The following is a 12950-nucleotide window of genomic DNA, read 5'->3' on the forward strand; positions in this document are numbered from 1 at the left end:
CCAGCCCTAATTCTACTGCATGCATCTCGTATCTATTTCTTCATTACTCCGTAATACCGATCCTATGTACTTAAAACTATTGCTTTTCACAATTATTTCACCATCCAAAGATACCATTTTATTTTTAATAACTCACATCTTTAAATGAACATTCCAAATACTCTGTTTTTATCCTACTAAGTTTTAAACCTTTTTCCTCCAGAGGTTGTCTCCACTGTTCCAGTTTTTGTTCTAAGTCTCTTTCACTATTTCCTTACATCATCAGCATACATTAAGCACCATGGAATGTTACCCTGAAGTTTGGCTGTTATCTGGTCCAAAACTAATGAGAGTAAATAAGGACTAAGCACCGAGTCTAGGTGCAATCCTACTTTCACATGAAATTTATCAGTCTCTCCCACACCTATCCTAATACTAGTCGTTACTCCCTCATACATATCTGTCACAATCTTTACATATTCACCAGGGACTCCTTTCTTATTGAGTGCCCATCACAGAATCTCTCGAGGAATTCTATCATATGCTTTCTCAAGATCAATGCATACCATATGAGCGTTTGTTAATTTAGTCCTGTATTTTTCCATCAACTGCCTTATAATGAAAATTGCGTTTGTTGTTGATCTGCCCTGCTTTAAGTGTATGTCCGAGTAATGTAAATCTTTCATTGATAACCTAATACTTATATTACTTGTTCTAGGAATTAACAAATCTAGTAAAAAAGTACAAAAGAAACCATCAACGAAGACGAAAGCGAAACAAAGTCCGGAAAAACCGACTAAAACGGTGAAAACCGAACCCAGTTCTACAGCTCCACCGGCTCCCTTACAACCGCCGCCCAAACCAGTTCGAAGAGCTAGTGTTACGCAAGTATCGCCTCAGAAAATAACGGCTCCCACTACCCAAGTTCAAAATCATCCACTGCCAAGTTTAATAACTGTGTCAGCGCCACAGAAAGGTAAGTTTTAACTTAAAGGCATTACCTATTATGTAAATTTAACAACCACCTTTGTCAGCTCGAAACTCCTTTGATACTACATATGGTCAATAATAATGTACAGTAGTGAGACCTGGTCACTAAAAGTAAGGCAGCTAAACCGTATTGAAGCTTTCGAAATGTGGTGTCTCAGAAGGTTGCTTAAAATTCCATGGGTCGACCTTGTTACAAATGAAGAGGTCTAAGAACTAATACACAAGGAGAGCTTCTAGACATCGATAACAGGGAAAGGTCTCATATCCAGGACATATCTTAAGAATTGAAAAAGACTGTATGACTTATACACACTTTAAGTAGGTCAAACCGGCAAACAGGTGTATGTTCTCAAAAGTAAAAAAAAATTATTAATTAGCTAAGTACTTTCAGCACATCACGTGCCATCATCAGAGTTTCGTCCTATAGGTATAAATCCTTCATAGAAGAGTAATTGCAAAACAACACATTAAAATGTATAGATACTGGGCTAAGCCACAGATCTCGGGTGTAAAAACACTTTACAATTAATAAATTCACATCTAAATTCTTTTTTATTTTTAAAAATACAATATGGCTGCGCTAAACCATTGTGAGTTAAAGTGAACTTTAAAATTTTTTAAAAATAAAAAAGAATTTAGATGTGAATTTATTAATTATAAATTACTCTTCTATTAAGGATTTATACCTATAGGCCGAAGCTAATTAATAAACATTTTTGAAGTTATACTTCTTTAGGCACGAGGGCAAATTTTTACATTCCCTGGCGCATGCGCACACCGACATTAGTCGCTCAAACGTTATACGGGATCTGATTGGGTGTTAAAATCATCTGTCAATAATTGTTTTTATTGTTATTATTATATTAGTTTTTATTGTTGTGATGGCAGAGAAAAAAGCAAGTTTATAATTGTAGTGACTTTTTAAATAGTTTTTAAAAGCGACAGGTACGTAATAATTATTGTTAATGTTGCAGTATCCTAATAAAAAATTACATAGGTAGTCATAAAAAATTACTATTTGGAAAATTTAAAATGAACCTACCAAAATAGTATATATGTAATGCTTTGATTTTACATACTTTGAGTACCATCAAAATTTCTACCAATATTCACCTAATATATTGTTATTCCACAAAATATTCCTTTAATTCCACAAAAATCAAACTAATTTGATTAAATTCATATAAGTAATAAACAACTGTCAAAAAGTTCATGGTGTAAAGTGTAAACGTTCAGTTGGTGTATATTCCCACATGACAGATACGCGAATTTGGCGCAGTGGGAAAGCGCTTTGATTTTCGATCGAAGGGAAGTGGGTTCAACCCCTATGCAAGTTACTATTTTTTTATTTTTTTTATAAATTTTATGATTTTAAGTATATTATTATATAATTTTTTTCAGAAAATACGTATTTAGTTAAAATTTTGCTTGTTCATTGGCGGATTGATACCTCTATGGAAGGTTGTCACTCTATATTTTGTGAGGTGGGCCGATACATCTTCTATCGATTGGTGATTTAGTTCTTGCTATTTTGACCACATGTATCTCCCTCATTCTACTTATGTGATCATTCCATTCTTTTTTTATAGGTAGTGTCCATTCGTTTATAGACTGTACTTTACATTATTTTCTTCAAATGTTTTCACTCCTCTTTCGATCTCAGCGTATTTCCTGTAATTCTTTCTAGTAGTCTTTGTGTTGTGGCTTTATCGGGTCTTGTTTCTGATGCATATATCATTATTGGTCTTACACTGGCTTTATAAATTCTTGACTTCATCTCAGCATAGACATATATATTATCATAGACAGAGTCTCATGTTGAGCGAAGTGACACCATCTTTTTTTGTGGTTCAGTGCTGTTTCACTCTTACGCATTGTAAAGCTGCGACAGTAGTCCTTCCTTTCCGTGCCTATACCCCCACTCAGTTCCATGTTAGTTACTCTGTACAATGTGCTAGAAAGAGATACCGCAAACTTGTCCAAGATATCTTGTTGTCAGGTAGCGCGGAGGGTAGCTCAATCTATGATATATGTCTATGCATCTCTGTATTGATATGTCGGTTTCGTCATAAAGTGTTATATGACTTTTCAACGCTTCTCATTTGTTTCGAGCTTCTGTCATATGTCGTATATTAATATTATACACGGATTATACGACATATGACACAAGCTCGAAACAAATGAGAAGCGTTGAAAAGTCCTATTAAGGCATCCTGCAAGTATATTTGCTTTTTGTACTTGATTTCTCACTTCTTTGTCCAGGTCTCCGTAGCTAGATAGTGTAATTCCAAGGTATTTTATTTCCATCACTTGTTCAATATTGATCATAACAGCAACAACTTTGAACTGTCAAACGTCACGTATAATAAATATAATAGCATCATTAATTTAATTTCTAAATATATTCTATATATTTATTTTTTTAATATTATGTATGGGAGTTGCTGTGTATATGATTGGCTGTGAGTTTCGACGGGAGCGCTCTCTTGCGGTTTGGAACTTATACTTTTCTGATAAAATTGGTGTATGTGAAATATACAAAACGATAAAAATAGATATTTATCTATAAAAACACAAATTATGAACTGAAATATTATTGTAACCTGATTACTGAACCAATACACAGAATTAATAGTAAAAGTAATTATGTTTTTTTATTTTATTCATTATAATTTTAAAATTTAATATATAAATTCGTGCGACTGGATGACTGCTTACGCACGAGGCCATTGATAAAAAGAAGAAGTTTATGTGAAATTGAGAGGTTACCTCTGTTTTTATTGGCTGTGGGTTTCGTCGGTAGCGCTCTCTTGCGGTTTGAAACTTGTACTTTTCTGATAAAAGTGTTCAAATTCAATACACAAAACTGCCACTAACAGCGCTGGTGAAAGCTGTCAAATCCCTTCTACTCATCGGCTCACAGCGAATAGGGTCGTATCTAACTTGTGCCTAAGCATTTTGGATGGATCAAAGTTGCACGTGAAGTTAGGCGTGTTGATGACAGTTGAGATGTCTTTTAGGGATTTAGCTTCTACCGTCTCGTATATTAGGGGTTTGTTCCAACACAACGAGAACTGTCATGTAACGATCACGTTACTATAAAATAATACGTTCCATGCGTTCTGTGTCTGTATTTCTTGCGTTACATGGGTGATTTTGTTTACTGCGCAGGACGGTGATCGTTACATGGACGGTTTCTCGTTGTGTTGGTTAAACCTTATGTTGGGTTGTCTAAATCTAAATTGTTGGGTTATATTAAGTTTTGTTTTGCTAATATTAAATTTTTGTTAGACGTTGTTTTGTTGTTTCTTGTACGTTTTAAAGTTTTTAATTTATTGATTACTTAAATAATTTCATCAGTTTGGCTATTTATCTACTCCTATTAAACGAGGTTTTTTTCCTGGTTTTTCCTCGTGATTTACTATGGAATCTCTAACGCGAGAATTTTACTGTCATCGTTGCATTTGGTTGTCTTTTTAAAGACAGATCACATGCTATGATTTTTTTGCGACGGATATTCTTGAGTTGGGATTGATTTCATGTAATCGAATGAACTATCTTTTAGTAAAGTCGTCCCAGGAACGCAACTCATAAATATTGGCGATATCATTTTAAAGTCTGTATAATATACGTCTGAATTGCCAATGTAAATGAGTCAGATTAAATAAATTATTAGAAGAATTTTTTTACTTAGCAACAACATTTTTGTTTATTTTAATAGTATTTTGTATTTTGACAACGAAACCCGATTTGGGCTTCGAAACGTTAATAAATTCATTTTTTAGTAAAATTGTGGCTTATTTCCCATAGAAAATACTTAATTATAAAAATGCCACAAGGAAATAGCTTCAGAACAACCTATTAAACTGTGTGGGGTTTATAGGGAGTCGTCTGGTTTTTTTTCGTCTGCAACTAAATGGATGAGTGACAACTGACGCATCAACTTTGATAATGTCTTAAATATACAAAAAACCGAGTAATTAGCTGCAGGAGAAAACCAGAAAGCCTCTTAATTGATATGGGAACTATAAAATAAACTGAGACCTTCAAATATTCAGGAGTAATAACATCATAAGCAGGGAGTAACGAAGAAATGCATTCGACGATTGTCCAAGCACAGGCTATTGTCGAGAAATAAAATAAAAAAAAAGTATTTTTAAAACAATAAAGAATTGGGCTGTACGGAGCCGAATTCTGCGAAGTAAATCACAGAACCAAATCAAAAACTAAGGCCATGGAAATGAACTGTTGGAGACGATGTTACCGGCTCACTAGAAATTTATTATATTTATTCTCTAACATTACCCTTTTCGTTTTCTAGGAACAAGTTTGTTATTAAGTAATAATCTTCCAAAACCGCAAGTACAAGTGCAGGAAACTGTTCTTCAGACCAAACCTGTGATATCAGACGAACCTCCACCTCTTGCTGCTGCTTCAAACGTCACTTTAAAACCAAAAGACGAAAAAGATGTGAATAAACCATACCAGACCATCATTCACAATAGGGTATCTAGCCCCACTCTGAAAACTGGTAAGTTTACAGTTATTTTATAATTTTATTAGTGTTTTATTCTTTTTCTTCACGTGGCTTGTCTGTTCCTAACGTTGCCAATTAACACTGTTATTCTGGCTTTGTTTACGGCAGGTCTGAATAGTTTGGCAGATGGCAATCCGAACCATTGCCGCAAATTTTGGAGCTATGAGTGACTACTCCTCCCTGGACCGCCCTCTGTTGTCTATTTTCCCTTGGATAATTAGTAGGCTATTAATTATGTTCAAAATAAGAGAGCTAAAAGGAACTACAACGTTAACAGGATTTTATTGTCTCATATGGTCAATGGATCTCTTTATTTGAAAAAACGGCAGAGTGCTACCATTTAAAGGGGTGCGTTTTTGAGAAAGGGGTGAATTAGTCCCTAGGCACAGAGTGAATTGTGTTGAGTTATATGCACTTTTGACACAAACACGTCTACAGGAAAATTGTTCCAGGTTAAATTTGCTATCGAAATATCATAATTTTAAGTCAAAAATATTTTTTTTACAAAAATATATTCAAAAGAAAAGAATATATTTTTTACAAAAAAAAATATATTCAATACATGAAGTTTGGTAAAAGTCTCTAGGGTTTATAGTTTCCGAAATAGGATTTTTTAAATTTCGCCGCTCACAGCATTTTTCGACCATTTTCTCCATTATTTCGCAAACATTGTTTTGTAACTTTTTTCTACGCATTTCTAGGTATATGCAATGGTGGTACATTTAGTAGAAATAGAATTCAATTACCTCTAAAATGGTCTATTGCATAAGGTTGTATGGCTATTTTTAAGCAAGTTATGCTGTTTCAAGGTTTTATACTTTTATCGCCAACCGTCACTAAAGTCATACATTATCGTACTCATTTGCCCTCATTTGCGGCAGTAAAGTAACACTTTATTGTACTTAAAGAAGAATTTTACTTTACCTGCCGCGATTAATCAAATTAACCAAGATTGAATGTAACTGGTCGATGGCAGTAATCGAATGGCGAGTATTTGAGTGAACTTAAAATTTATTTACTTTAATTATTAAAAATATTGTACACAATTTGCGATATTATCAATTAAATTTATGTCAAAAAGTGAAATTCTGTAGTATTTTGTAATTATATTCATATAAAATAAATTAAAACTTTACCGATTTAGTAATTATTCAATATTGATAACTATCGATTAAAAATCGAGAGCGGCCATCTTGCAAAAGTTATCTGTCATCACTGTCATGAAATTATTATGACATCTAAAATTTAAAAAGTTCTTAAATTGTAAATTGCAAGTAAGTGTTAAACCAATATCAAATTATTGTAGATAAAATATATTCTGGCATTGTCCAAGCTTTCAGTACTTCATTCTTCAGTTTTTGATTCGGGGATATTAAAATTAAAGATGATTAATTTTATGAAATAATGAAGATAATAAAATTTAAAAAATTGTGAGGTGTTATAATGAGATTTTAAATAAGTTAAATAAACGACAGATTTTTATTCATTTCTTTTTTATAAATTTTATATTATTTTTTAAATAATTACAGAGCCCAAACTCTTACGTAGACAACTTTAAGGTGCGAATTTAAGGTTCAAATTCCAAGTTTTTTCCAATCAAATTATGTTGGCAATAAAATTTTGTATGCACCACGTCAGTAAAGACTCTTTATCGAACTCGTCTGTTACTCGCCTCGCTCGCTCTTCTCATAATATCATAATCGTTTGATAAAGAGTCACTTTACTGACTTGGTACGTAAATAACTATTTATGATTTTTGATATTTTTAATGATTATTTTTTAAATTTCTCATTATGACTTTTTTTCTTGTATATATTTAGTTATATACATTATGGAATAAAAAAAAGCTTCTTTTCTTTACTTTAAAATTGTGTATTGCAAAAAATTCTAGGACTATTTTTAAACAAGATATTCGTAGGATATCCAAGAGTATCCATAATTCGAGAAAATTTTTAATTCCAAATAACCCTTTTCGATATTGTGAAATATAAAGGTACTTTACTTTTGAGCGAAATTCATATTTTTTAACATACCTCGTACACTATTGATAACATTTTATATCTGATGATTGAATCTTAGGTTTTAGGCCATGCAGAGCATTTTATAAAGAAATTTTTTTTCACAAAGTTAATAACAAAAATGATTTCCATATGGTTCCAATCTAGTAGGACCTACTGCATGTGTATAATGTGTTACATTTTGAAAAAGCATATCTTGTTTAAAAAATAGTCATAGAATTTTTTACAATACACCATTTTAAAGGAAAAGAAGCTTTCTTTTTTTATTGTACTATGTACATATATAATTAAATATACAATGAAAAAAGTTATAAATAATATAAATTTAAAAATAATCGTAAAATATATCAAAAATCATTAAAAGTATAAAACTTTGAACAACCATATCTTACTTAAAAATAGTCACACAGCCTTCTACAATAGACCATTTTAAAGGTAATTGACTTTTCATCATACCAAATGTAACATTGCATATACCTAAAGCTACGTAGAAAAACGTTACAGAACAATGTTTGAAGTAACAAGGAAAATGGGTCAAAATCGCTATGAGTGGCGAACTTTGAAAAATCATATTTTGGAAACAATAAAATCATACAGACGTCACTTTAAAGAGGAAGGATTGAAGTTTTTTTCTGGGAAGCAATGCCTATACCTATATCCTCGTGGAAAAACTTATGGGGCAAAAGATAAAATTGCTGTCTTTCATGTTTTTTTCTTGCGTTTCTGTTGAATATATTTTTGTAAAACTTTAAAACTTGTAAGACTTTAAAATGTGATGTTTCGATAGTAAATTTAACCTGGAACAATTTTCCTGTAGACGTTTTTGTACCAAAAGTGCATAGAACTCACCCTAATTCACCCTGTGCCTAGGGACTAATTCACCCCTTTCTCAAAAACGCACCCCTTTAAATGGTAGCACTCCGCGGTTTTTTCATAATTAGAGATCCATTGACTATATGAAACAATAAAACCCGGTTAACGTTGTAGTTCCTTTCTAAAATACATAATCAATAGCCTATAGCTGTAGTACTCTATATTTACTGTGCCTCATAACATGACCCAAGTATTCCAAGTTTATTTTCTTTTTAGTTATTCCTAGCTCTTTCTCCTTACCTATCCGGCGTAGTATCTCCTCATTGGTCACTTGCTCGGTCCAGGATATAGGTAATATACGTCGGTAAGCTCACATTTCGAAGGCCTCTACTTTTTTCATTAGTGTTGCGGTCATTGTCCACGCCTCCATTCCATATAACAAAACCGGAAATACATATCATTTGAGTAGTCGGATTGTGAGGGGTAAGGTGAGGCTGTTCGAGGTAAACATTTGCTTCATGCTAGTGAACGACGCTCTTGCTTTTATTCTTATATGTATCGCCTTATATTGATCCCAACTTGAATTAACTGCTGTTCATAAGTAAGTGTAATCCACGTGTTCAATTCTTTGATTATCTAATATCAGTCGTCTTGCTCGTTGTTGGGTTTTGCTTATAGTAGGAGAGGAAAGTATAGTAAATGTGCAGTCCCTCGAGCGCTTTGGGGACCTATTGGGTTGTGAAGAGTAGGTTCTAAAATAAAAAAAGTTAAGTAAAGTTTTCCATTTTAGTGGGGACTTTCCATTTTTTAATTTAATTTTCCATTTCCAACAATCGTTTTTTAGATTATAGCGCCATCTATCCATAATTCGAAAAAATGTTTCAAATAAAAGTTACTTACTTTTACGTAAGGAATCCGAATCTGCAATAAAAAATGGAGGCTCCTATTTAAAATTTTAAAGTAAACCCCACCCCACATCCGTGGGGGGTCGTGTTTGGTGCCATTCGATAGATTTTTCAAACATATTGAATAAGTGTATTTTTCAGTTCTTCGATCTGATGTTCATTTCGCGAAATATCGCGGGATTCGTATTTAAAATTTTAAATTTACCCCCCACCTCTCTCCGTGGGCAGTCGTGTTTGGTATCATTCGAAAGATTTTTAACAAATACTGATCACGTATTTTTAGTTTTTAGATCTATCGTTCATTTCGGGAAATATTCGCTTTTTTCTTGTGAAACTTTGTGACTCACCCATTTCCTTATCATTCAGATCATTCCAAATCGTCAGATTTTTTAAATATACACTGTTTTGCATGTACCTAACTTACCTTATCTTAATCTGCCGATTTCGAGTTTTTCTAAGGATAGATTTTTTTTTCGGTCCCCTCTTAATGTACTCCCCTGTGTTTAGAGCCAATATATGGTAGAGGTACATCTACAGAGTACCAGGGTTCTCCCCATATGATAATCTGACGCGCTCGAGTAACTGCAAATATCCCCGCTTGGGCTCCCCTACCATTAGTAAGTAACATCCATTTGGTTTCTGTGATGTTTATTTTGAGCCCGTATTGTGCACTTATTCTTTGTATGTTACCCATCAGGCAACTCAGCTCCTCCATGCTACTCGCGAAAATCACAGTGTCGTCGTATGTTATTAATTATTTCTCAATAATTTTAGCCTAATAAAATAAAAAAAAGTTAAAATGTAAATTCGTACAGGTTAAAACAAATTTTATATCAAAGTTTAGGTGGGTACAAAAGATATTTTCAAGAAAGTATCCTGATCATACAAGGGGATCATTGTTTAAATAATTAAAAAGGGGTCATTTTTGCAAAAAAAATACTTTTTTAACTGCTGAGGTAATTCACTTATTAATGAAGGTCTTTGGGATTTTTTTCTGCAAAGTTGAAGGGTAAATCTTTCCCATAAGACTTACTAAATTAAATTTGGCCCCCTATTTATTTAAATAATTGTATATAAAACTTTAAAAACAAATTTGCAAAAAATTATTTTTAGCGTTTTAAATAAGCACTATAAAATATCTTATTTTACAGACTAAGTTGCGATATGTTACCAGTATTAAGCAAAAAAAAATTGGTCAAAAAATATTTAATATTTTTTGAGATATTGAATTTGTTTATTAAATGTTACTATATTTTCAATTGCAAAAACGCGGTTGTTGCCAAAGAAATATTCACCTGCTTAAGATCTCATTATTTTTATTTTTATGTAATTTTTTGATAAATGTATTGATAAATTCAAATTTCAATTAAACTCCCCCCTAAAATGGCATTTGGAAATTATTCAAATTTGTTTATAATTTTTTTTAATAACGTCGCAAGGATTAAGTATTTTGAAATGCCGTTTCGATAATTGGGTTCCTGGGAATTTTTTACTAATTAACAAAAATTTCTTGTCGTTTTTCTTCTTCTTTTTTTTTCTTGGAGTTATATTACTACGAGAAAAAACCCATTATAAACGGCCTGTACGGCACAGCCCGGCACAGCCCGGCCCGGCACAGGACAGTCCAAATTCATTTGTATAGTTTTAAATGCAACGTGACCCATTATGAGCGGCCGTCTCGGCCCGGCACAGGCCAGCACGCAAACGGAACGGCCAGGCACAGGCCAGCACGCAAACGGAACGGCCAAAATTCTCCGAGGAGAATAAAATCCGTTGAAGTCGAACGGCCAGTCGGCGCCAGTGCATCATAATTGGTAATAAGCAGATATATTGTTGATTTTTTAATTGAAAGCGCGTTGTTTCTTTTGAAATAAAATAATATGGACGAGCTTTTCATTGAGAGTGTCAGAGAATACCCATTTTTGTATGATGCATCGGACTCAAGTTATCATGATAGTAAGAAAAAGGACAATACATGGGTACAAATATCCGAAAATTTTGATCAATGGACAGGTACGTACATTATCTTTTAACCATGAATTCGTTTTTTTAACATGATGCATATTCTTTAAAATGGTGTAGTTTATGTCTTTTAAAAACTTTTATTTTACGATAGTTTTTAAAATATATGATCATTTTTCCGGTGCCGTGCCGGCCGTTACAAATGGGTTTTTGGACGTGTCGGCCTGTGCTGTGCCGTGCCGGGCTGTGCCGGGCCGGGCGTTCATAATGGGTTTCTTGCTTTTAGGGTTAAATTTTATTAAGAATGTCGAATCTCTGAGTTGTAGATTCTGGACTTAAAAATATTAAGATTTAACTAAAATCTCTTAAAAATGTGGCTACTTACTGAGTTACAGGGTGTTTTATTTAAAAATTATTGTTTACAAGTACTTTAAAACTATTTGACGTATCCTTATCATACTTGGCAGAAAGTGTGGTTATTATGCACCCTACCAAATTGTGATTAATAAACGTTTCTAGCTAGTGCCAGAGGCGTGCGACAGGGGATAGTGAATGATTGACCCTTTCCAAATTCTACGCCACTGAGTGAATTACTATTGTAGCGAAATTTTTCGATTCTCCAATACTTTGTATGTAAATAACTTTATTGGTATCGATAAAGTCATCAGTTTGAGAGATATTGTAAGTTTAAAATGAATGAATGAATGAATGAATCAAAATAACTATGCCGTTTCATTTTTAACGTCCAATATCTCGAAAACTAATGACTTAATCGTTACCAGTAAGGTGTATATTATTTACATATAAAGTATTGGAGAATCGAAAAATTTCATTAAAATAGTAATTCCCTCAGTGGCGTAGAATTTGGGAAGGGTCAACCATTAACTGTCCCCTGTCGTACGCCTCTGGTGGTAGCTAGAAACTTTTATTTATCACAATTTAGTAGACTGTATAGTACTCACACTTTCTGTCAAGTATGATAAGGATACGTTAAATAGTTTGAAAGTACTTGGTAAAAATAATTTTTAAATTTTTAAATAAAAAACCCTGTAACTCAGTAAGTATTCACATTTTATTTAAGTGATTTTAGACCAATCTTAATATTTTTAGGTCTAGAATCTACAACTTAGAGATTCGACATTCTTAATGAAACTTAACCCAAAAAGGGCCCGTAGTAATATAATTCCAAGAAAAAAAAGAAGAGGAAAAAAAGACAAAAACATTGTTAATTAGTGAAAAATTCCCAGGAACCCAATTATCGAAACGGCATTTCAAAATATTTAATCCCCGCGACGCTATTAAAAAAACAAATTATAAACAAATTTGAATAATTTTCAAATGCCATTTTAGGGGGAAGTTTAATTGAAATTTGAATTTATCAATACATTTATCGAAATTATACATAAAAATAAAAAGAATCAGATTTAATACAGGTTAATATTTCTTTGGTAACAACCGCGTTTTTGCAATTGAAAATAGAGTAATATTTAATAAACAAATTCAATATCTCAAAAAATATTAAATATTTTTGCACCAATTTTTTTTTCGATTAATACTGATAACATAGCGCAACTTATCTTGTATGTAAAATAAGATATTTTATAGTGCTTATTTAAAACGCTAAAAATAATTTTTTGTAAATTTGTTTTTAAAGTTTTATGTATAATTATTTAAATAAATAGGGGACAAATTTAATTTAGTAAGTCTTATGTGAAAGATTTACCCTTCAACTTTAAAGAAAACAAT

At 32.5% G+C, this 12950-nt stretch overlaps 1 protein-coding gene across 3 annotated transcripts in view; it reads left to right on the forward strand.

Moving 5' to 3' along the window:
* Window positions 1-12950, forward strand: part of LOC126884693 (nuclear factor related to kappa-B-binding protein) — a 93155-nt gene that overhangs the window by 56146 nt on the left and 24059 nt on the right. For all 3 annotated transcript variants that reach the window (XM_050650771.1, XM_050650769.1, XM_050650770.1), the window contains exons 5-6: window positions 698-955; window positions 5291-5500. In XM_050650771.1, coding sequence (XP_050506728.1) covers window positions 698-955; window positions 5291-5500 — 468 coding nt within the window. The remainder of the gene's footprint in view (window positions 1-697; window positions 956-5290; window positions 5501-12950) is intronic.

This window comes from Diabrotica virgifera, chromosome 5 (genome assembly GCF_917563875.1).
Source record: "Diabrotica virgifera virgifera chromosome 5, PGI_DIABVI_V3a".
In the NCBI taxonomy this organism is placed as follows: domain Eukaryota; kingdom Metazoa; phylum Arthropoda; class Insecta; order Coleoptera; family Chrysomelidae; genus Diabrotica; species Diabrotica virgifera.